Source organism: Oreochromis niloticus, linkage group LG7 (assembly GCF_001858045.2).
Source record: "Oreochromis niloticus isolate F11D_XX linkage group LG7, O_niloticus_UMD_NMBU, whole genome shotgun sequence".
NCBI classification, from domain to species: domain Eukaryota; kingdom Metazoa; phylum Chordata; class Actinopteri; order Cichliformes; family Cichlidae; genus Oreochromis; species Oreochromis niloticus.
The window spans coordinates 30,308,237-30,331,270 of record NC_031972.2 but is presented as its reverse complement, the minus strand read 5'-3'; the positions used below and the strand labels follow the sequence as shown (position 1 = coordinate 30,331,270).

General features: G+C 38.2%; 1 protein-coding gene across 4 annotated transcripts; it reads right to left on the bottom strand.

Moving 5' to 3' along the window:
- Positions 1–4,454: 4,454 nt before the first annotated feature.
- mamdc4 (MAM domain containing 4) lies at positions 4,455–21,837 on the bottom strand. Of its 4 annotated transcripts, none has more exons than XM_025909175.1 (30): positions 21,667–21,837; positions 21,145–21,288; positions 20,035–20,127; positions 19,340–19,501; positions 19,080–19,205; positions 18,641–18,874; positions 18,389–18,514; positions 16,287–16,442; positions 16,035–16,138; positions 15,631–15,786; positions 13,958–14,048; positions 13,738–13,851; positions 13,226–13,318; positions 12,994–13,131; positions 12,764–12,903; positions 12,093–12,201; positions 11,874–11,978; positions 11,286–11,420; positions 11,042–11,169; positions 10,110–10,326; positions 9,878–10,015; positions 9,681–9,808; positions 8,028–8,118; positions 7,303–7,461; positions 7,071–7,196; positions 6,861–6,982; positions 6,642–6,747; positions 6,042–6,208; positions 5,826–5,903; positions 4,455–5,367 (listed from the first exon to the last, which is right to left on the bottom strand). In XM_025909175.1, the coding sequence occupies exons 2-30, from the start codon at positions 21,194–21,196 to the stop codon at positions 5,332–5,334; spliced, it is 3,630 nt and encodes a 1,209-aa protein (XP_025764960.1). In that variant the 5' UTR covers positions 21,197–21,288; positions 21,667–21,837; the 3' UTR covers positions 4,455–5,331. The 4 variants fall into 4 exon arrangements, with proteins under 4 accessions (XP_025764960.1, XP_025764961.1, XP_025764962.1 ...); XM_025909176.1 differs by having other exon boundaries at positions 4,457–5,367; positions 5,826–5,891; XM_025909177.1 differs by having other exon boundaries at positions 4,457–5,367; positions 5,826–5,888.
- Between the last annotated feature and the right edge of the window lie 1,197 nt (positions 21,838–23,034).

Genomic DNA, 23,034 nt, shown 5'->3' with positions numbered 1-23,034 from the left:
TCTGAGTTATATCTAATTACTAAAAAGATTCTTTGCAAGGTTACATTTACCTTTGACACTAAATCACTTTGTCTTAGCTGTAAGGTAAGGTAACCAAAAGCAATAATAATGATTCCACTTTGAGTTCTCTTCATTACTCAGTCCAAAATTGATTGTTCTGTCTTGTAAGTCGTTTGGAACAATTGATCAACAAAGAAAAAATCTGGTAGAGATGTAATGGTTTCTGGCTTAAAGGCATAGGATGATTCTTTATCACATAAACCAGTGTTTCCCAAATGGAGTGCCGAGGCCATGTGCCACCATGTAGAACCATGATTTTGTAACATCTGTATGTTTTTACTGCAGTTTACAACTGCACAAAAAATTATGACATAATTTGCATCAGTGTTCTCAGTGCAAGAGTAATGTTTTAAGATGAGGAGGTTAGTGCTAACATGTAGCCATGCAAGCCAAAGAGGCACTTAGAAATCAAGTATCCCTCTAGGGGAAACCTTCTTCTTATTCCAAAAGAAACCAATTGATCTGAACCAGAGAGAGCAAGACTGCTTGTTAAACTGTGTTAAAGTGTCTGACTAGATGGGAATACTATCATATGAAAAATACCATAGGTTTGCTAATAAGAGACATTTGAAAACCACCGTCACAAACAAAGCTCTGATTGTCTCAGCTGTCTTTCCAGGCTGGTAAATGACCTTGAATGTGCAGCTGACTCAGAGATCTGTCACCAAGCCACTAATATTTCTACAATGAGAGTAGCTGACAAACAGAGTAGCTGACGAGTTCCTTGATTGCTGAATACTACTATGTTTAGCTGAAAAACATCATCCAACCCTTTAATGTAACTTCACTTTTGTGCAGTTTTTAGTATAAAGCTCACTTTCATAGCTTCATAGCCTTGATTTGGTATTTGACAGTACTGTAGGAGACAATTCATGCTTCAGCAAAGTGGGAAAAATACATATTTAAACAGTTAATCTTACACATATACAAATACAAATATTATAACCAAAACAAACAAACAAACAAAAATGGTATTCAAAGCATCTTGAAGGACATAGCTCAAATACAAATGGATGATAGAGGCAACTAATACTGGCAATACCTTAAGTCTGACCTTAAAAATTTCTTAGCAGCTTGGACTTTTGCTTCTTGACTTGCATCAGAAAGAAGCTGCCAGCTGCTCTTCCAGAAAATGCTAAGACATGGTCGAAATGCCCAGTAAAATTAAAAGCGACCCGGATCAGGCTTGTGGGCCAGGTCACGCTCAGAAGTCAGTACTCTTCAATAAGTGTCCTTATATGTCAAACTTGTCTCTTTTTTTAGGCCTTTCTCACAATGCGGCTGCACTTCCTCAGGTCCTTTGTCCCTCTATTTGTCCTGACCGATTGGATGCTTGCCCTCCAGGCTCCCTGACACACACGAGCACTGAAAGGAAATACAGATAGTTTGAATGGAAGGCTCATTAAACTTAGACAATCCAAGAAAAACGGGCTATCTACAACATGCCCCACAACACTTCAATTCAGTTCAGTTAAATTTGATATATACAACAACAGTTGCTTGAAGGCGCTTTATTTTCTAAGGTAAAGGGTCTACAATAATAAAAAGAAAACAGAAAACACCCACATGTGCAAGTGTGTGATTGTTTTAAGTAACAGATTTAAAAAATATCATTAAAACAAAGGTGTTTTTATCGATCTTGTATGTATTTTTATTGTGATTCATTGTCTGTCTATTGGAACTTCTAAATTGTGACAGAAATGTTCTTTCTGACTCAAAATGACTTTACATCATTGGACAGATTACAGTCAACCAAGACTGTGGTGGTTGTAACTGTTTTGCCAGCTGCTGTGTGTGTGAACAGTTAACACATTTAAGCTTTGGTTTGGTAAGTCATTTACAAGTTCTGCAAAACCTTACTTTTCTCTGATCTCCTCCCGCCCCTCAACAGCTTTTTGAAAAGAGACTGCAGGTGGTTAACACAGCTGATTGATTACCGCCATTCATACACTTAAACACACTCACACACACCTGGAGCGCAGCAGAGGTCGGCCAGCTCGTTTGCGAGGCTTGGCGCTCTGTCTCCGGTACTGCATCCAGCCGCAGACCAGGTCGTGCGCGATCATCACGTACAGCAGGAAGATGAGCACGGCGGGATCCATTCAGCCGCTGTTTGACACGCGGCTGGCGTGAATAAAGCTGGGTAAACGAGAAGCGGGGACTGCACGAGGCTGCGGGATCTCGTGCAGGATGGCAGCTGAGATATGGATGACTAAAATCAAGAAGGGGGCTCGTGCCCAAGTTGCCCTGTCTCCACTTTAGGGACTCAAGTCGCGAGACACGAACGGCTGCCGCCGTGGTCGCTAAGATTACATCCATGATAGCGCAACATCCTCCAATACCACCCCGAACATCCGAGTGAAGCGGTGGTTTACGTGCCTCTCACGGGCAACAGCTGAAAGCCGCGGTGACAACTGCAAAGCGGGGACCTCGGAGGATGTTGCCGTAGAGACGCGACCGTTGCTAAGGGCATGCTGTCGTCATCCCATCTTCCTAAGAATGAACGAGGCATCTGCACCCAAGAACGCATTATTGCTTAGGCTGTTATAATAGCCTAAGCAATAATAGAATATAGAAACCATAAAATATTTGCTATTTTGAAATTTAATGAATGAGGAGTCCCTGAAGTGCCACGTTCTGTATCTTGTGCACAAAATTATTTACCCTGTGAGAACAAGCTTTTATGTGGCGAGCACATGATAAGAACGCACCAGGTAATTACAGTGTACACAAAGGATTAAAAAAATGCATAAAAATTGGCAACTTGACCTCAGAGTCTCAGTAATTTCTGCAGTAATTTTCAGCAAATAGGTTTTAATGTCAAACACCAAATAAACAGTTTCATAACTTTCCATACGCAGGGATATACACTCACTGGCCACTTTATTAGGTACACTTTGGGAGTACCAGGTTGAACTCCCTTTTGCCTTAGTTCTTCATGGCATAGTTTCAACAAGGTTAGGAAAACATTTCTGAGCGATTTGGGCCCATATTGACATTATGGCATCAACAGTTGTTGCAGATTTGTGGGCTGCACATAATACAAAATCTCCCATTCCCCAACTGCTTTATGAGATCTGATGTCTGTGGATACCATTCGAATACAGTAAACTCATTGTCATCTTCAAGAAACCAGTTTGAGATATTTTTAATTTTGTGACATGGTGTGTTGTCCTGTGGATGCAGTCATCAGGTACACTGTGGTCATTAAGGCGTGGACACGGTCAACAACAGTACTCAGGTGTTTAAACAATACTCAGTTGGTACTAAACTGCTCAAAGTGTGTCAAGAATATATCTTCCACATGAACCTGAACCATTAATACAAGGCAGGATGGATCGATGCCTTCACGTGTTTACACCAAATTCTGACCCTACCAATTCAATGTTTCAGCACACAGTAAGACTCATCAACCAGGCAACATTTTTCCAGTCTTCTGTTGTTCAATTTTGGTGAGCCCATGTAAACTGTAGCCTCTGTCTCCTGTTTTTAGCTGACAGATGTGCCACATGGTGTGGTCTACTGCTGCTGTACCCGATCTGCCCTAAGGTTTGATGTGTTGTTTGTTCAGAGATGCTTTACTGTATACCTTGGTTGCAGCAAATGGTTGCCTTCCTATTAGCTTGAAGCAGTCTCGTTAATTTCCTCTGACCCATATATATATATATATATATATATATATACACAGATATATATATATAAACCATTGAGATGGTTGCTTGGTGTGGACATCAGCAGCTTGCCATCGCCATACCTAAATTCCCCAAGATGATGCAGCGGTTGGCTAATTACATTTTTGTGTCAAAAAGCAGTTGAACAGGTGTACCAAACAAAGTGTATATACATGCAGTTTAACTGTTAATCAACACTGTTAGCTAACAACTTCACTGCTAGCTACTTTCATCTTTCAAGTAATATATATACTGTTATGAAAAATTGTGTTATTAAAACTTGTATTTCAACTATTACTCTGTTCACTAACAATTCAGCTGCTAATATTTAGCTGCACATATTTAGCTAGACATTTTTTTTATATGTTTTACTTACTAATTTTAGCTAGCTTTCCTAATCTTTTTCTGTTGTTTAGCAAGCTATTTCATTAGCTTGTACATACAACCTGCTAAGAACTATTTAGCTATATTTTTAGAAGCTAACAATGTTGTCAGTTAGCTGTACTTTTGGCTAGCTATTCAACTGACTGATTTACTCTTTTATATTTTCTACTGCTTATTGATTAATTAGTAACTAAGAGACAATTCACTACTCAAATCTTTATATAATTTTTTTGTTTTTTTAAATATTATCTGAGAAAAAAATCTTTGGACCTACCTCCTGCATACACCAGAAGTACTATCCAGGGTCAGATTTAAAAAAAAAAAAAATGCTGACACTGGTCTTGTCATTATTATTTATTATCAGAGCTCAATCACAGCTTGTTTTAAAACAGAGTAAAATTAACCTTAATTACATTTTAAAAATTGCATTACTCCAACACTCTTTACAAAAACTAGCATACCTCAGCATCCACTTAAATCCAGCTTCCTCAAAGTTTTAACCTGTGTGTTTACAGTCTTTGCTCCTTTCTCCACAACTTTCCTTCTTTTTCAGTGACAAGGTTGAGGTGGATAAATTACGAGTTTAAGTCCCTAATATGAGTTGGACTCCACTTACATATTGCAACTCAAGGGTTCTTATAAACTCATAGTTTCAAACTTCAGTGGGCCAACATGTAAACATGTAGTCTCTAGGCTGAAGCTGGGGAAAAACCTTATGAACTGACAGTTATATTAGTTTTTCATATGCTAGTGTGATTATTTATTCCCACAACTAGCAAATTATTTTATCTAAAACAGCCCATTTTAGAAGCTAAAAAAAGGGGGCTTAAACTACTGAAATCTTTGCCGCTGCTTGTACTTAAAATTAACTTAAAACTGTTGGAGGTTTCTGAGACACCTAACAGGATCTACTTACAGCCATTTCTGTCATTCATGGGCTGTGCCCAGGCTTGATTTAGAGCAAGTTAATTTTCACCCAAAACACATTAGACCTCCTTTTGTCTTCTTTCCATCTGCAGCCAGAGCCACATCTGATCTGAGGCATCTTCACCAATTAGGCTTAGATTGGTTGGTCAGTGTGTGAGCTATGCTTGCATATTGTTTGTGTGATGTGTGTGTGTGATGTAAGGGTGACACAAGTAGTTCTCCTGCTGTGATATCACCTTTTTTTTTCAACAAAACCACCTTTGGGTGGCAGGACCCTTGTACGTGAGTCTCATTCCACCTCCATTTCTCTGGTGTTAGAAGAGACCTGCAAAAACATAAAAAGGTCAGACTGTCGTGAAGTGAAAATGTCATCCTTGGATAAACTGGTACATGAAAGATAACTTATTTTTCTGTTATTATGACCAGTAATTTATGATTTATTAACATATTTATGAAATTCAAAAACAAAATAAAGAGGACTATAAAAAATTAATTTTATGTTCATCAACTGAAATTAAAACTTTAAACACTGAACTATAAAACAGTCTCTGAAGCCAAAACCCAGTGAATCAGCACTTTGGTAAGAAAATGAATGAGAGATTCAACAGGTGGCGACAGATAGGACTTCAACAGGCACCATGTTACTTTGTCTCTGGTGTTTAAGTGCTAGTTTATATGAAGTATTCTGGAGTTTATTTCAACCATCTGATGGCAGAAAAGTCTATAAATCTGCCTCTTATAGGGATTGAAAATCAAACAGCAAATGTCATATTAAATACTCACAGAGACATTATTGAACCCAGCTGCCATCGGATGGTTTTGGGTCTGCGGAACTGTAACATGGTCCTGCTGAAGTGAGCCCTAATTAATTATTCATTATTAATGATTAATTAAGACACATTAAATTAAAAATCAGCATTTTTGATCAAATGGACAATACTTTTGTCCTTTTGCTTTTTGACAAGTGTTCTCAAGGATCTGAATGTCAGATTTACTCACTGTGAGGTCTGTGTCATAAGAATCATTAGCGAAACCAACAAATGAGGAAGGTGATGTCTGTCGTGTTCGCAGGTAGAAAACCAGCACGCTGACCAACGTGGCGATGAGCAGAAGGACCACAATCACGGATGCCGCGATGCCTCCTGCATTGTCTCGGTTTGGGGAGGCTGCAGCACAGATGTGAAACATTTAGTATCTGTCTCATGTAGTGAAGCCAAACTTTACATTGTAGTTAGAAAATCTTAACAGTGACTGCTGCTCATGAAAAATAAAGTACAGCCTCTTTTAATTAAAAGGTTTTACATGTTAGGCCACTAAAACAAAAACCCGGTTCTTGGCAGATCTTATTTATTATTATTATTTTAGGTATTTATTCATTTTATTGACCAAAAATAAGCCAAAATGCAGAAGCAGTGTGCAGAAATGTACCATATTTACTGCAGTCTGCAGCGGTGGTAGACACATTAGGTCTCAATGAAAACTGCCTCTTTTTAAATTTCTCAGCACTGAATCTGAGCATGCACATTGTGCAGCAACATTAAAATCCACTAACGCAGTCTGTAATAGTTTGAATAGAAATCCTTGGAGTTCTGCTCATACGTTTTATTGGATCTGTGACTTTGTTAGCGCAGTTGATCCCGATGGTGTATTCGATGTCATCCAGAGCCACCACACCTGCTGTGCCTTTGACGCCTTCAAAAACAATCTGTTTACAGGAAAAGTAAGACGACAGCAGAGATTGCAGTAGGCCCTATATGATTACATACAACAACAAGTCACTAAGTGTATTCAGCCATTTGTTATAAAAGTGAGCCTGACCTGGTATTCCTCAGTGGATGTGATGTCGATGTCAAAACGTTTCCACAGTCCAACAAGTTCGGTCTCAGCCAGCGGGTTGAAACGACCTTCGGAGAGTCTCCATACTTTTAGCTGGCAGTCCGCTGAAGTCATTCATAAAAAAGGTTAAAAATATTTACAGGTAAATGCATTCAAAACAGACATAAATTGAATATGTTTTTTTTTTCTTACACGACTGGCTTTTATAGACCCAGAACTTCAGGCAGGTGCCCTTAGTAGGGGGCAGGTGAGGGCTCAGCAGCAGAGCGTTTTGACTCACTTCTGTCCGATTGCTGCTTGGAAAGAACAGGAAGTGACCTGACAGAAAAGAAAAGAAAAGAAGGGTGTTTAGAAAAAGAAGATAAGAAGTGTGACTTTGCAGCAACTGCCAGCTGTCTAGTTGTTTGTTTCTCTCTGGTTTTACCTTTTTCGGTGCCCAGAGTGTGGTCCTCAAGTGGGATCGGGTAGTGATGTTCCATCTCCGCACTCGTCAGCGCCCAGTCCAGTTTGTCTATGGTCATGTTTTGAGTGTTGCTCCAGCTGCATGTGCCTCTCTCCATACTGCACTTGGAACCTGGGGAATCTAACAAAATAAATATTAAACTATAATTGTGCAATATTGAGTAGGATAAAATATTACAGAGGAGGTAATCATGTACCCGCAGTAGTTTTTGAAAAGTAATATAAGGCCTTTATTTCAGTGGGTTAAAGACATAAAAATACACCAGTGCAAATTGGCTTACACCGTCTCTAGGTGGTCCTGTAGGCAATTGTGGCTTCATGCATTATTTTCTTTGGCCTGTGGCCAGTGGTGAGTAAAAGACTTCTCAAGCCTTTAAGAGCATCATCCAGCCTCTGATAGGCTGATAAAAAACCTGTTCTAACTGAGCATAGAGCACAGATTAGTACAGACACACTGAAGCCACGATTTCAAATATACAGCACAAAATGGAAGACATACAAAATATGTCTAAAGAATATAATATTTTTAAGTCATTTTTACTGTAGTCTTAAAGTCTTAGCGGGATCCTTGGTTAAAGCCCATGAGGAAAGGTATCTAGGGAAAAATACATAGAGCTACCTGCTGCTTTTACTGCAGTCTTAAAATCTGTAGTGATTTCAGTCTTGATGAGGCAAGTCAGTACAAACCTTGATTTTCACAGGGATAATGTGAAAGAAAGATGTCATCGATTGCAATGCAAGTGTCTTTCCCTCCGGCTCCGACAACCTCAAATTCCAACTGCAGAAGAAAATGACCACAAAATAAGCTTGCTTTGAACAGCGGCACAAAGTCTTTAGTTCGAAAGCTACTGTGCAAAAGTCTTGAGGCACCACTCATTTCTTTGTTTTTTGCTATGAAAACGTGAAGTAGTTGCATGGAGATTCACGGTACAACACAAAAACAGAATTTGTAGAATTCTAATTGAAAGCCATTATTTGATATGACCACCTTTATTCTTCCACACAGCCCCTCTTAGGAATCTTTCTTTTAATTTCTTCAAGTAGTTTTCAGGGATAGTTCTCCAGGCATCTTGAAGGAAATTAAAAGTTCTTTTTTGGATTGGTTATCTGCCTTTTTTTCCTCCAAATTCTCTGTCAAAATGATCCCACATTGCTCCAGTAATGCTGAGGTCCTGGTTTTAGGGAGGTTGATTCATGATTGATAATGTTCCAGTGTGTGTTTTTCTATCCAGATTGTCATGGTCATGGGTCTGTGACCCATCGTTTATGTGTTTGGACTTTTGATTTTGGTTTATTTAATATTCTGAGGTTAAGATTCTGTTCCTTGTTTTGGTTATTATAGTTGTTAGCCTTCTGTTTAACATTTGTATTCTTAGGTCACCTTAGTTTTCTTATCTAGTCTTTACATTTCTGTTGTCAAGCCTCCCCTCTGTTCCATGCCCCATGTATAGTCATGTCTCTGTAGTTATATATTTTCAGTGTGTCCCTCGCTCTCTCTCTGTTTAGTCAGTCATGTCTCAGTATTTGTTTGCCTGTCTTGTTAGTTAGATTATAATCCAGCCGTGTTCCCCAGGTGTTTCCTCTCTGCCCTGATTCCTTCATGTATATATATTGTCTGTGTCTTTTTGTGCTCCTTGTGATGATCTCCCTCTTGCTGCGTGTCCTGTTTGTTCAGTGCCTGCAGTTTATGTTTCTAGGAGAACCTGTTGGTTAAGTTACTCAGACTTAGTTATTTATATTTTCCGGAAATAAAGCTGTTAAGTTTAGTCTAGCCTGAGAGTCCTGCATTTGGGTCCTAACCTGCCTGCCACACACAGCGTTGTGACACAGATATGTTTTCACTGCATTGACAGTGTGTTTATGATCATTAGCATGCTGAAAAATGAAGTTGTTGCCAATCAGATAATGAATTTTTTCCTATTAATGAAGTTCATAGCTCACAGATACACCTGCTGTAGATACTTATCTGGTTTCCTCAGATTTTTTAAGTACATAGTGCACACCATGCCAAAGTTGCCAAGTTTTCAGCTAATGGCATATGTGAATCACTTTGTTGGTGTAAAATGACTATTTTATGCCTTTCAAACTGTGTTATGTGTGTTATGTGTTATTCAGCTAAAGAAAGTGGAACAAATGATGTGTCTAGAAATGCAAACTAAAACTGGTGAGATGGATAATAAGATAAGAGCTGGACAGTGTGAGTGACTCAGGCAGACTACTGAAAATTGAATTCACACATGTTCATATTTTTAGATTAATGAGTTTATTAAATGAGTAGTTTATTTTATGCGAAGGATATATTAATCGCCTTAAAAGGTCTGTATCTGCCTTCACACTTACCTGCCAGTCCTCAAGGGAGCTCGAAATGTTGCCATAGCCATGACGCCACACGTCTCCTTGATTCAGGTTGCTTGTAAATATCTTGACCCTGTCTCCCTTCACTGGCTTCATATACACTGTAAGAGAGCCTATGGGACACACTCCATTAGTTTAACCTTATGTGTGTGTCTGTGTTTTCCTCTGTGAAGCTGGCCCACCTGGATTCACTCCTCCCATGTGATACCAGAAATTTAGACACTCAGTACGGGTAGTTCCTTGGCGAACAGATGAGGTGAGGACTGCGGTGCTGCCTGAGGGAAGGATGCTTGCTCCAGTGTTAACAACCATGTAGAAACCTGGATATAGACCATACAGCGTATGAACACAATTCTCAATTTCTCAGTCTCCTGGATGTATCTTCTAATGTTAAACAGCAGGGGTGTTTCTCACCCTGTTCAGTCTCCAGGGTGTGATCAAATTTGGGCCCATTTGATGTGGACGTGTATCCGCTGCGGTGGAGCCACTGAACTTTACTAGAGCTGGTGTACCCACACTGTTGGCCTTCAAAGGAACACATCCTTGGGTTGGTACAGGGACCCTCCAAGAATGTCACATCATCAATGGCAACGAGTCCATCATAGCCAGAGCGAACGGCTTCAAACATCAGCTGTTGATGAATTGGAAGAGAAGGAAGATGTTATTAACTATTCTTATTTTCTGTTGTTTTTTTCTGAAAGAGCCAAGTTAATTAATGTATACAGGTGATTTTAAAACAACAAATACTGAGCAATGTCATTGACAGAAACTTGATATCTATGTTTCAGATGAAACATAAGCATAAATAAGCAGACAGAAGTAAATTAATAAAAACATGCATAAGCAACAAAAAAATACAAACATAAGACAGAAAGTTGACATAAGTGGGTATGGCGTCATGATAAAAATGATAACGAAAAAAATGTGGGTCATTATACATATTTAAGATCTTTGGAGGTGAAGAGAGGTTCAGCTGTTAAAGATCGACCAAAATAATTTCTGCACTTCACTTGTACTCAGTGATGAGTTAAAGGGAGATGTGGTCTTTATTCTTCATAAAAGCAAAAAGTGTCAGTGCTGCATTTTAAAGCAGCTGCAGGCAGGATAGGTCTACCTGTGAAGGGCATCTACTTCCTTAAAGCTGCAATGATGTTTTGTTTTACCACAAGTGGGCAAAGTTTCTCCAAAAACTCAATTTGTGTAAAATTAGTTTCACTTTGTGTCAGCTGGGACAGGCTACAGTACCCCATGACCCTTAGTTGGATAAATGCTGAAGAAAAAAGGATGGATGGATGGATCTCCTTTATTTAGTAATTTCACTGGTGCTGTGTGCAGTTATTACATACATGAAATTTTGAGATCTGGTGCGGTACTGGGCATTGTGCTTCATGCCAAACATTTCCACGAGCTCCACTGTGAGTCCACAGGACCAGCTCAAAACCTTTGTTATCTATTAGCTTCACATTCAGAGTACCTGGAAGAAAATGATCAGATTTCTAGTTAAAGGTTTGTTTTTCTTTTTTTACTGAAGAAACAATCTTTCATTCTAAATTTACATATATGAAATTCTTTTAGTCAAATTATCATCACCTGCATTTGGCCCATAGACTTTGTAGAAGAAATAAAGGCAGTAATCTTTAGGACCCGGTGACTGTGGAAAGGAAATTAAGCGTCCAAACAAACCGTGTAGGTATGGACTCCTCATGTCCACGACAAGGCTTCTGCCTGAACATCAACAGAAAGATGGGCCAACATCAGACACTGACACAGTATAATACCAATAACCTAATGCTTAGCAAAATTAGTATCTTCACTTTCAAACTTGCATTATATTTATGGCAACTATTAAAAAAAATTACATTAAATTAATACAAAGTACTTTTACTGTGTTTTCCATCATTTATCCACGGGGACTGAAAGGAGTTTATAGCAAAGAAACATCTCTCAGCTTTGTGACAAGAATAACATCCTAAATCAATTTACAAGGACCAAAATGTGTAACAGTCATTACTGAGAGCAGTTAAGAGCATTACACCTGCACCAAACCACACCCGGGGTTTTCTAATAGGGAGAGTGAGTCTGTGGAAAGGATTCAAAAATATGTACATCTGAGATGCTCCCTGATTAAAAGCCTGTATAAAATGTTACATTTATTTATTTGAAATCAAATGAGCTTACCGACACTGATAGTATGGTCCATCCCACTGAGCATTGTCCAGTCAAAGTTGTCGCTGCTGTCCTGATACCATCCACACAGTCCTTCTTCAAAGTTACATGACAATCCTGGGCAAACACACAAAAAACTGGTTGGTTTAAGCAAGTACTAGGCAATTTACTGGAAAAATATTAAACTGTGCATCATAAATTATGTAAATTATAAGTAGATATTAAAGTTACCTGTTGGAGACAATGGATAATAGTCAACATGACAGTCACTAAATTGGACATTTTTCACTTTAATCTTGGAGGACTGACAAAGTTTCATAGCGTGAGCTTCAAAAGCAAGCTGGTGAAGATAAAACAAAGAGGTCTAATGAGATAAATAATAATTTAACTGTTTCATTGTTTGATTTTGTGTTACAGAAAAACAAATAGCATAGCATTAGCTTAGTCAAGCCACAAAGTAAAACTCAACATCAACTGTGTCAGATCAGCTGATCTCAAATCCATTGCACATGAGCTGATGGTTCAGCTTATACTTCCTCTACATGTGCCACTGGCAAATTTCCTATAGAGTGTGTTGTTTAAACCTCCCCAAACTCTCTTTTATTTTGACTATAGTTTTCAGACTGAAGTCAAAAATATAATAATATAGCTCATGTCATATGTACTATTAGAGCGATAGACGCTCATGTTAAATAAGGTAAAAATTTTAAATAATGAGGTCATGTTTAATCCTGGGCTTTGATGTCACTGAAAGCTGATATCATTAAAGTGGTAGAGAAGCCCCACCCAGCTGCTATTCAAATTTTCTGTTTGTGAGAGTCAGCCAATGTGAAGAGGGGTTGTATCTCTTTAGTTGAACAAAATGATAAATACCTGAGCAGCAAGACTAAAGTTAAGCTGACCTGGAATCGATTTTTCCTGAATCCAATGAGTATGTCAGCGTGTTGCCAATCCTCTGCCTCTGGTCCAGTCTTCCCATTAAACTCCCACAATTTAGGCCCCGTGCCCATTGAGCTGTCGATCACTCTGACGGACAGATCACCTGCAGCAGAAAGATTTAACCAGGGTTATTTACAATGTACCAAGTTTGTGTTCTGGAAAGAATAAAAAGATTTGCAGGGCAACAACTTACCAATATAACTGGGTTTCCCAGTTAGTGCATAGTCAAAGCTCATGCTACAAACGGCACCAGTGGGGCCTAGGAGGGGGGTCCGTGTTTGGGCTTCAGTCAGCTGCTGGCCTGGAGCTTTGGCTACATACAGATACTCCTCTGACAGATGAAAATAGACACATGGGAATAAATTGTACTATGAAATTAGCAATAAACAAATAAATAAATGAATACCAGAAAGAGCTGTCTGTACCTTGGGCTGTAGAATTTTGATATAGTACCCAACCTTGACTCCCAAGACTGGTGTCAGTCCACCCAGAGCTGCCCTGAGAGTAAGAGAAATTACCTGCAGAAGAGGTTTTTGTAGAAACAGCAGTTAACAGCAGTGATTAAAAATGCAACCATAACCAGCAATAATCTTGTATATTGCATGTTCCATGCATGAGACATTACTTGTAAAGTTTAGGAGCAACCAAAGCAACAAACACAACCTACTTAATTTCTTTTTGAAAATTAGCAATGAAATTGTGTAAAATACAAGTTATTCTAATAGGAGTTATTTACCAGCAGACTATTTTAAGTATATTAACCTTCTTCTTGAAATAAAATAGCTATTATTAATAGAGTTTGGTTAAGTTTAGGAACCCTGCTGGATTCGTCATCACTTACATTTCATTTCATAAAATCAAAAGTCTTATAATCATTTAAAACTTTGCAGACCATTTTAAAATAGTCAAACTGAATAAACAGGATGAATACACTCACCACATTTAGCTTCATCCTCTGCTCCTTCACAGTCGATATGAAAATCACACAACTTATCCGGTTCAGCACATGGATTTTTGGGGGGATTAGGGAATGTTTCAACTGAATTATTTTCTATGGAAGAGAAGAACATGAGCAAGAGTCATTCAACGGCAGAAGATGTTTATACTTATTCCCTGCAGATGTTTTTCCTCAAAGTTAAGACAGTTAAGAAGCTTACCGGCTGATAAGCGGCATTCGGGAGACAAAACAATGTTGTCAATCGCGATACCTCCATATGTAAAGTTTCTGATTGCTGCCATAATCAGGATCTATAGGGAGAAAATAATTCAAAAGAGCAGATTAGCTATTTTAGATTTCAACTAAAATTCTCACCAATTACACTATAAAAGAGGTGATGTTATATTCATTTTAAATGTTTACATTTAAATGTTATTTTTAAAATATATTATATTATTATATATTTCTTATATATATTAATAGAACAATAATAAATATATATACATATATGGATTTTTTATGCATTAATTACACAGGTACATGGAGACCCGGTATTGCAGGGTCTTTACATTATGATACAAAGCGACTTTGGTGGTATATTACATGGAATTGAACTGAACTGAATAATCACCATCATTTCCGTTAAAGTAAGTTAAAGTATAGGTGAAAAGGTAAAAAGATTATGATAATTTTAAAAAAAAACCCTCATATTTTAATTATTTAAGCTTAAAGTTAAAATTTAACCACTGTTGTCTTCACAATATCAACTTCCCTCTGAATTATTTCAGAATTTTCATGTATTAAGAATTTAAAACCTTTCTATGTGGAAAAGTGTTTGATTAACAGATGACTCCCAGCTATCCTTAATTGGCTCACCAAAACACCAATCTCAATATCAGCAGTAAACGAACAGCTCCAGGATGTAGGACAAGCCAAATGTGAGACTGGCTAATAAAAGGAAAAATCAATCCATCAATAGGAGCAAGTTTGTGTTGTTATGTGACGGGAGTAGTGAACACTGTTGTGTGAAATTTTCATGCATCAGAATTTGTTTTTTGAAATCGCATTTAGCTGCTTTTAATTCGCAGAATTGTACTTTTTTGGTCAATTTTTGGCCGTTTTGAGATTGTAATCAAACCCACACAGTTTGATGATTCAGACACTTGATGACAACAGCCCTCAGCTGTGCTAATATAAAAGGAAAATGGTTTGTCTAATAGCTAGTCAGCCTTTTAACATGACGACCAAGCATTAGGGAACACTACGTGCCACTGGAACACTAAAAAACAGGCCTATGTAAACCATTAATCATTTGTATTTCACCAAGTTAATATAATGCAAGATTAAAAAAGATGTGCTTTGCTTTCAAAAACAGTGACTCAACTTTTCAGCATTAATGTACCTGCAGTAACATAAAGTTGTTGTATTAAAATAAAGTATTGCATGCTCTCTTTGAACTTTCTTCCAGGTTTATTCAAAAATAATAATGGTGGCTGATATATCACATATTTTAATTCTTGAACATGAACATATACCAGTTGGACTTATTGTGAGAATTATGTCACCTGCCTATGTACATTAAATCTACACATATATTTATTTTTACATTACATAGATTACAGTACTGGCTTGGATGAATCATCTCTTATCAAATCATCGCACCTCCGAGCTACATGAATTTCTGAAGCCAGACTTAACAGATTCTGTAAACTTTACTTACTTTCATAATAAACCTAATTTTACTGATCTTTACCTTATGTAATAACTTCTTTGCTATTCAGGTTTTTTTAAGAGTTATAGTTCTAACCCATCAATATCCCTATTTAAGAGTTGGAATGGGTGAAGCCCAGCTTCCCTATTATGGTTATTAATTCACCTGTGAGAGGCACTTACCTGGAAAGTGACGTTGGTGACAATCTCCACCTCTGCCTTCACCCAGAGATCACCTAGAGAGCCACCTCTTTCCCACACTGGGTAGATATATTTATCTGCAACCAGCACCGTCAACCCCCCCGACCTCGGCCCAAACTGGTGAGTGTACATCACCATCTACAACAGGCAGGTACAGTAAACTCATGAAATTAGGTTTTAAATTCAAATTATTATTAACAATGTTGATTTAAAGATGAGGGATGAAAAAATGCTTTTCTCTCCAGCAATTTATGGGATTGTTAATTCATTTTGTGAATAACGTTTTCCACATTTTTACCTTTTCAAAGCATTTGAGTGTTTCAGATTACTGTGAAACAGTAAAAGTAAAAGCCTCTGAAGAACGAAGGCATCAGTTTTGGACTCACCTTGCAAGGATGTGAACTGTTGGTGGGTTCAAGAGGGTGACTTTGGAAGGAGGCCCAGTCCCTTTTGAGACCCTCATCAGGGACCGTAACATAGAGAAAGTGACCTGAAATAAAAACAATGACAAAGTATTTCTTTAAATTTGGCTTTTATTTCTAATACAAAAGTACTTCAAATACTAGCAGTAAGGAGTAATAGCATAGCTTCAGTAGCAAAAATACACAAGGGTCTTCTGATTTATCTGAATATCATACCTGATGCTGAGTTACTAGAATGATCTCTGCCTGGTCCTTTCAGAGGATCCGTGTTGGTGATCTCTGTCTGATTTGTCCTTACCCATTTCAATGATGAAAGTGACCTTAGGTCCCAAATGCACAGGTCTTCCTCAAAGTCACAGGACTGATATTCAGCTGAGGATGCAACAAACAAGGACGGAACAAATAGTCATCACCATAAAGTGTACTGTCCATAAAAGATGGACATGGTCATCATAGCAACTTTTTTAAAGCCTTAAACCTGGTTTATAAATATTATTTAAAAATATATACTGATCTTTGCCCCATACCTGTGTTGCCTCTCGATCACAAACAATCTCCTTCAAGCAAACTCTGTTTTACAAAGTACTGAGTACAAAATCAGGGTTTTTGTTACTGGAAAACATGGCAGCCATTCAAGCCGCAGCACTTTGTTGGAGTAATTTTGCTTAAAATATTAACAGGAAGACAGTTTGGTCCTTACCAATAAAAAGCTCCTTTTGACAAAGATATTTGATTTAAGATGATTCATTCTGATTTAAGCATTTCTTACCAGAGATGGGCAGTAACGCGTTACTTCTAACGCGTTACTGCGTTACTTGTAAGCGAGTGCGACGTTCATGACAACAGCTGTCTGCAGATCAACAATGGATAATATATCGAGTGCGGGACAGAGTGTAGCATGCAGCGTTTAAAGCGTGGAAGTACTGACCTTATTTTGAGTTTGATTCCATAAAAAGTGACAAAAACATTAGTGTCCGTTGTGCGTGGGAAGAAAACTTCTTTGTACAGTGAAAAAACCCCTAAACTTCCAAGCAAGCACCGAGTGTACTACAACGTAATGTGAAATTCACAGAGAAACTCGCGGATTCTTCCACTGACCGCTGCAGCACACCTGCACCAGGGTAAACCTCCGCCTACCCCAGTCCTGCTTTACAGGTGAAAATAGAGCAACAGGACCGCTAGTCTTTGATGTAATTTATTTTCTGCTGTGTTTTACTTGCATCTATTTGAAAGAGTGAGTGTAAACACAAAAAAATATTAAAAAAACGAATAAAACAAGTTTTAAAAAGAGACTTTTCCATTTGATTACATTTTGTATGATGAATTATGCAGAAAAAGTAGAATTTGGCTGAAAGATCTATAGCTTTATCACCTATTCAGGTTGTAAATCGTGTTTTTAAAAAGTAACTAAGTAACTAAGTAATTAATTACTTTTGAAAATAAGTAATCAGTAAAGTAACGGGATTACTTTTGGGGGGAAGTAATCAGTAATTAGTAACTGATTACTTTTTTCAAGTAACTTGACCAACACTGTTTCTTACAAAAGCAAAAGATGATACTGATATGAGTCGCTTCTACAGGAATGTATATTCTGAGGCAACTGAGCAAAATACACAAGAACCGCTTTTCCACTGCCTTATATAATAACACATCTTCTTTTTGCAACCCAAGGGACTCATGATTATTTTAAATTGTACTGACAATCGATTTGGATTTGTTGTTCCTTGTCAGTTTCATTATTTTAACCAACTTTTATTATTCCTGTTGACAAAAGTCAGTCTGTCTTCCAATCTGAAACCTGCCATACACTGTTGGAGACTGAGTTTGGAGTTTTAGCTTGATAACAATAAACAAAGAAGTGCCATAGAAAAAACAAATGCATCTTAGCATTATTTTCACACATGCTTGAAATTACACATTACTCTATGTCACTTCTGCTAAAGGGGACAAAGGACCCTGTGCACAAGTGTCCCATTCAAGAGCGAAGAGCAGCGTGTCATTCACTGATGATATGATGGGGACATTTTTTGGTTCGGTCAGCTGACGGTTAGGACTACAAAAGTGGTTTTAGCACATTGATCAAAATACATGGTAGTGCTATACTCTTAATAAAACACACTTTTACACACCAGAGTGTCGACTGGGACTATAGCTTTGTCTGAACGTACTTCCAGGGACATTTGCAGACATTTTTTTTAATTTGGTTGAACTTTTGTGAACAATATGTTTGTTTTCCCCACCAATTTTATTAGTTTGTATTGTGACTAAAATATTCCTACATATCTATTATGGGATTCAGGTGAAATTAGATTTCTCACTGCAGTTGAGCTCATCAGATCCATCACCACAGTCATCGCTGCCATCACAGAGATGGCGCTCCTCCACACAGGCCTCGTTGTTACACTTCACCATCCCTGCTGAACAGTTTCCCCCGGGGACTGGTGCTAATGATGAAAATAAAATAAAAAAATGTCACTTATGAATCAGTTTACTGGAATTCATTGATTGTAAAACACTCTGCAATGACTTGAAAAAAGGCAGGGACAAATGGGATCTTTTGAGGGGCTTACAGGGAAGAGCACAGTCTAGAAACTCCAGCTGGTCTATGGCCACATCTCCTCTTTTTCCCACTGACCGCAGTGAGTGAAGACGGATTTGAAAAGTTGAGGGAATACGGCCGAGAAAGATGAGAGCTTCCCTCCAGGCACGAACACTGGAGGCCTCAGGACGCCAAACAACAGCCTCTTCACCACCTGGGTAGAGGACAGATGCCCACAAGGGCGTAGAGCCCAGGCCGGTGTTACCTACAGTAAAAAGTAAACATTAAAGTATTCATTAGCACAATAGTTGCAGGGGAAATACATTTTATCTTTAAAGATTGTTAAAGAAACATTATACATTTTTAAAGGTAGGGCTTGTTATGAGCAAAAACAGGACTAACAGAGAGAGACAGAGAGAAAAAAAACTGGTTATCTAAATATATGACATGCAGTTATTTGCCATCATTACCCGAGTCCCACAGGAAGTATCTGAGACGAAGGCGACACGTTGTTGAAGACTGATTAATCTCTGGAGAGATTAAAACTGCAGTATGCAGCAAGTCTTCATTCACTGCACTGACTCCCATGAACCAACCTTCGTAAAAAGAAATATTGAATAGAACATTTTAAGTTATTACCATTCCAGTTTAATGCAGGATGACTTTCCAAAATACTTGCAATAATACACCTTTGACTATAAACATGACAATAAAAAAGACTGTACAATACCTATGGCTGTGCCGGTGGTGTAATCGGTGGACGGTCCACTGTCGGGCACCGTTTCCCCTCTCTGATGTCTCTCCCATTTGTATTGTGCACCGGACGACGTGTCAGCCCATCCACACATTCCTTCATCCTCAAAGTCACACACAAACCCCTTTCCATTGTAGCCTTGCACAGGGGTGACAGAACATTCGATTGTTATAATACTGTGTATTGTAGGAGAGTTCTTCCACTAAGAAAACTATTTGCCCTACCCTAATTTGAAGTAAAAGTTTCCTGCTGTGTAGGTATATAATCTAGAAAGTGTGACCAAACCTTAAAAAATGCCAAGTTTTCCCGTACCAAGCAGATGCCACAGATGCAAAATCAGTCTTTTAATATTTATCTTAAATATGATAATTGTTTTATTTGAACATAAGTGACCAGCATCTCAAAATTAGTTAAAATTCCCATTTCAGAATGTCAATAAAATGCAGGAATCAATTTATTCTGTGTAAGGTGACAGAGCAGCTTGATGAGACTATAGTGAGCATGTAACATGCAAACATGGATATAGTCAAGTCAAATCTATGGGTGATGCTAATCATATTCAGCATATTCAGCACTGAAGCCATTTTCCCATTTTTGAGTCAAATCTGACAAGAAATGGTACCAAAAAACCCCATTATAGATGGGACTGAATGACATTTTTTAAAACTTACCACAGCCTTGCTCATCACTCCAGTCTGGACAGTCTTGCACAAAGTTACATTTCCCCCCAGGAGCTTGACACGACTGAGCTGAAGAGCCAGCAGCTGGATAATAATATGAAACACAAAATTCATTTTTTTTTTCTTTTGTCCTGTGAAATTCCACCTGCTGATGAAGGCTGTATGAGATGGTCAAAAATCAGACCAAAGACTTTGGACTGCAAAAAATTAACTGTAGCCTTTCCTATTAAAAGACAACAGGTTATTAGTAGAAGCCTTAACCTGTCAGAGCTGATGTAAATATGCAAATATCTTCCACCCAAAGATTGAAAATACTCAAATATTTTCCATCTTTGCTTCTGGGTGTGTGACTCAGGCCCAAACTCTCTCATTACTCATGACTCAAAGGTTTACAACCCATCTAATGCCAACAGGCTCAAAGAGCGCAGAGAAGTAATCAGGGTGACACCATCCACTGAAGGCATCTGTCCAACCAAACGTCTCTGACTCAAGACTTTATGCTTCAGTAACCTAATAGCTAGAAAATAGACAGGACACCTGACATTTGATTTTTGAGTCTGAATATCCCCGAAGACATCACGTCATCATTTTGCTAGAAAATAAATCAGGCATGAAAGCTCACACTTAGAAGTTATTATCCAGAGAAGACTTAAATATTTAAGTCTTCTCTGGACTGTTAGAGTTGTGAAATGCTCAAAAGCACATTTCGTTATCTGTATATTTGTGACATTAAATATTAAGGTTAATTATATGTTCTGTCTTAACATATACCATCTGTGGATCTTTAATTATGATCCACAGATGGAAAACAAATGCCAAGTTGCTTAAATTCCCAAAGATAGCAAGAACCTCCATAGCAGCAACAGTTATGCATCTGAGACTGAGATGAAAGAGAACATTTTTCAACTGCTTGTGGCTTCTTTATCAAACACTAATTTTTTAGTTTTTTACTGACTGTGGCTTGATTAGAAAATCCTAAATCAACTGACTTGTCAAGACATTATTTCACTCTATGTGTAGCAGGGCTGCACAAGCTCAGTTTGGGATAGTTAGAACCATTATTGCTGCACATAATTAAAATCTAACTGAAAGTTTTCTTACCCCACTGCAGAGCCCATAGCAGAATGAGCGCTGAGCTCCTCGAATGAAACATCTTCTTTTTCCCCCTTCTTGCGCCACATCAATCTGAAGGTTTGCCGACAACCTGCAGAGACTTTATTGTTGACTCTGACCTCTTCTCTGTGCCTGAGAGATAACAGTTGGACTTTAAAATCACCCAGCATGCAACAGCAGCCAACAATTATAAAATAATTTCCTACAAACGATGGCGGACGTCCGGACATTGCTGATTTACTTGGCGGATACAGAAATGCAGAGCAAGTCAGATGCAAAGTGCAGTTTCATCAAAAATCACGGAAGCAATTTTAGCTTACCTTACATACCTTACATAGGTATTTAAGACAGAAACATGGGCAGCATCCTGCTTTAAGTCATTACTCCAACATCATTACCTCAGTAAATTTATTTCTCTTTGGCTTTATTAATAGGTGAAAATCACAGTTTCTAACACTGCATTTGTGTTAAAGTTGTTTTTTTAAAAAAAATATAATTACTGCGACATACCAGAGGAATCAGAAATGCTTCATTTAGGCTTCTGTTGAAGGTCCGGGAGTTGAACTGATCAACATTCATGGAAAATTAAGTTTTCAGGATTAGGATTCAACTTTATCGTCATTACACATGTATAAATACAGGGTAACGAAATACAGCTCAGTGTAATATGTCTTCATAGTTTTCATTCTGTGTGTTGAAGTCTGGACTTTGACTGGCCCATTGCAACACCCTTTTTCTTTCAGCCATTCTGTTGTAGATTTTCTGCTGTGATGGGATCACTGTCCTGTTGCATGACCCAGTGCTGCCATGTTCTTTTGAGAGATCATGGCACGCCGGGTAATCCTTCCAAAGAAACTATACATGTTCTTTTTACAGTTGTAACATTTAACATGTTAACTGAGGTCTGTAGAGTCTAAGTTGTAGCTGTTGGGTCTGTTTTATATTTCTCTGAGCGTTGCACGGACTGACCTTGGGTCGAATTTACTGAGGTGTCCACTCTTGGGAAGAACGTGGCGCTGTGTTAATACTAGAAATCTCCAGACGGGGAAAATGCTAAATCTTCTGCTTTGGAAGAGATGCTCACATTTAGTGATGATCAGTTAATCAATTGCATCAGATTAGGAGCATCTGGCTGCTACTTACCATGGAAGCTGTAAGGATATACTTCTGGGGTCCCCAATCTCAGTCCACGAGGGTCGGTGTCCCTGCAGGTTTTAGATGTGTCCTTGATCCATCACAGCTGATTTAAATGGATAAATTACCCTCTCAACATGTCTTGAAGTTCTCCAGAGGCCTGGTAATGAGCTAATCATGTGATTCAGGTGTGTGGACCCAGGGTGAGATCTAAAACCTGCAGGGACACCGGCCCTCGTGGACTGAGATTGGGGACCCCTGACTTAGTCCTTCACAGAACTGCACAGAGTCCTGTGAAAAATGTCTTTTTCTTTTCTTTTTTTTACATGACTGTCTGTATTTTAAATTAAATTTTTGAATACATTTTTATCCACAGTTATCTTGACAGATTAGTAATGTGTATTTTCTAACACATGTTATACATTATGAATTGTGTTTCAGGCACTTTTTGAACATTTGTAGAGAAAAAAGTATGTTGTCAGGTTTCTGTCCTGGCATAAATATGCTGTGGATCATATGCTGCATAGAAAAGTTATACATAGTCTCCAAATCTGAAAAGGGAAGCCAGTGTGGAGCAGCATTAAACCAGTATTGTTTGTTATGGGGAGCATGGGGCAACTTCTCTTGTTGCAAAAATAGAAGTGTGTGAAAAGGCTGTTTACTTCACCTGCTTTATGAGCGCAGTAAACATATTCCTGATAAGTTTATTGCATCAGTCACTTGTTCATTTTGTAAACAGTTTTT

Excerpts from the sequence above, each read along its gene's own strand:
- mamdc4 (XM_025909175.1), bottom strand. The coding sequence starts at position 21,196 with ATGTTTCATTCGAGGAGCTCAGCGCTCATTCTGCTATGGGCTCTGCAG. Across the intron at positions 13,319-13,737 it reads AGAGGATGAAGCTAAATGTG|GTAATTTCTCTTACTCTCAG; the intron begins GTGAGTGTATTC and ends CCTCTTCTGCAG. Across the intron at positions 11,421-11,873 it reads GGACCATACTATCAGTGTCG|GCAGAAGCCTTGTCGTGGAC; the intron begins GTAAGCTCATTT and ends GTTGATGTTCAG.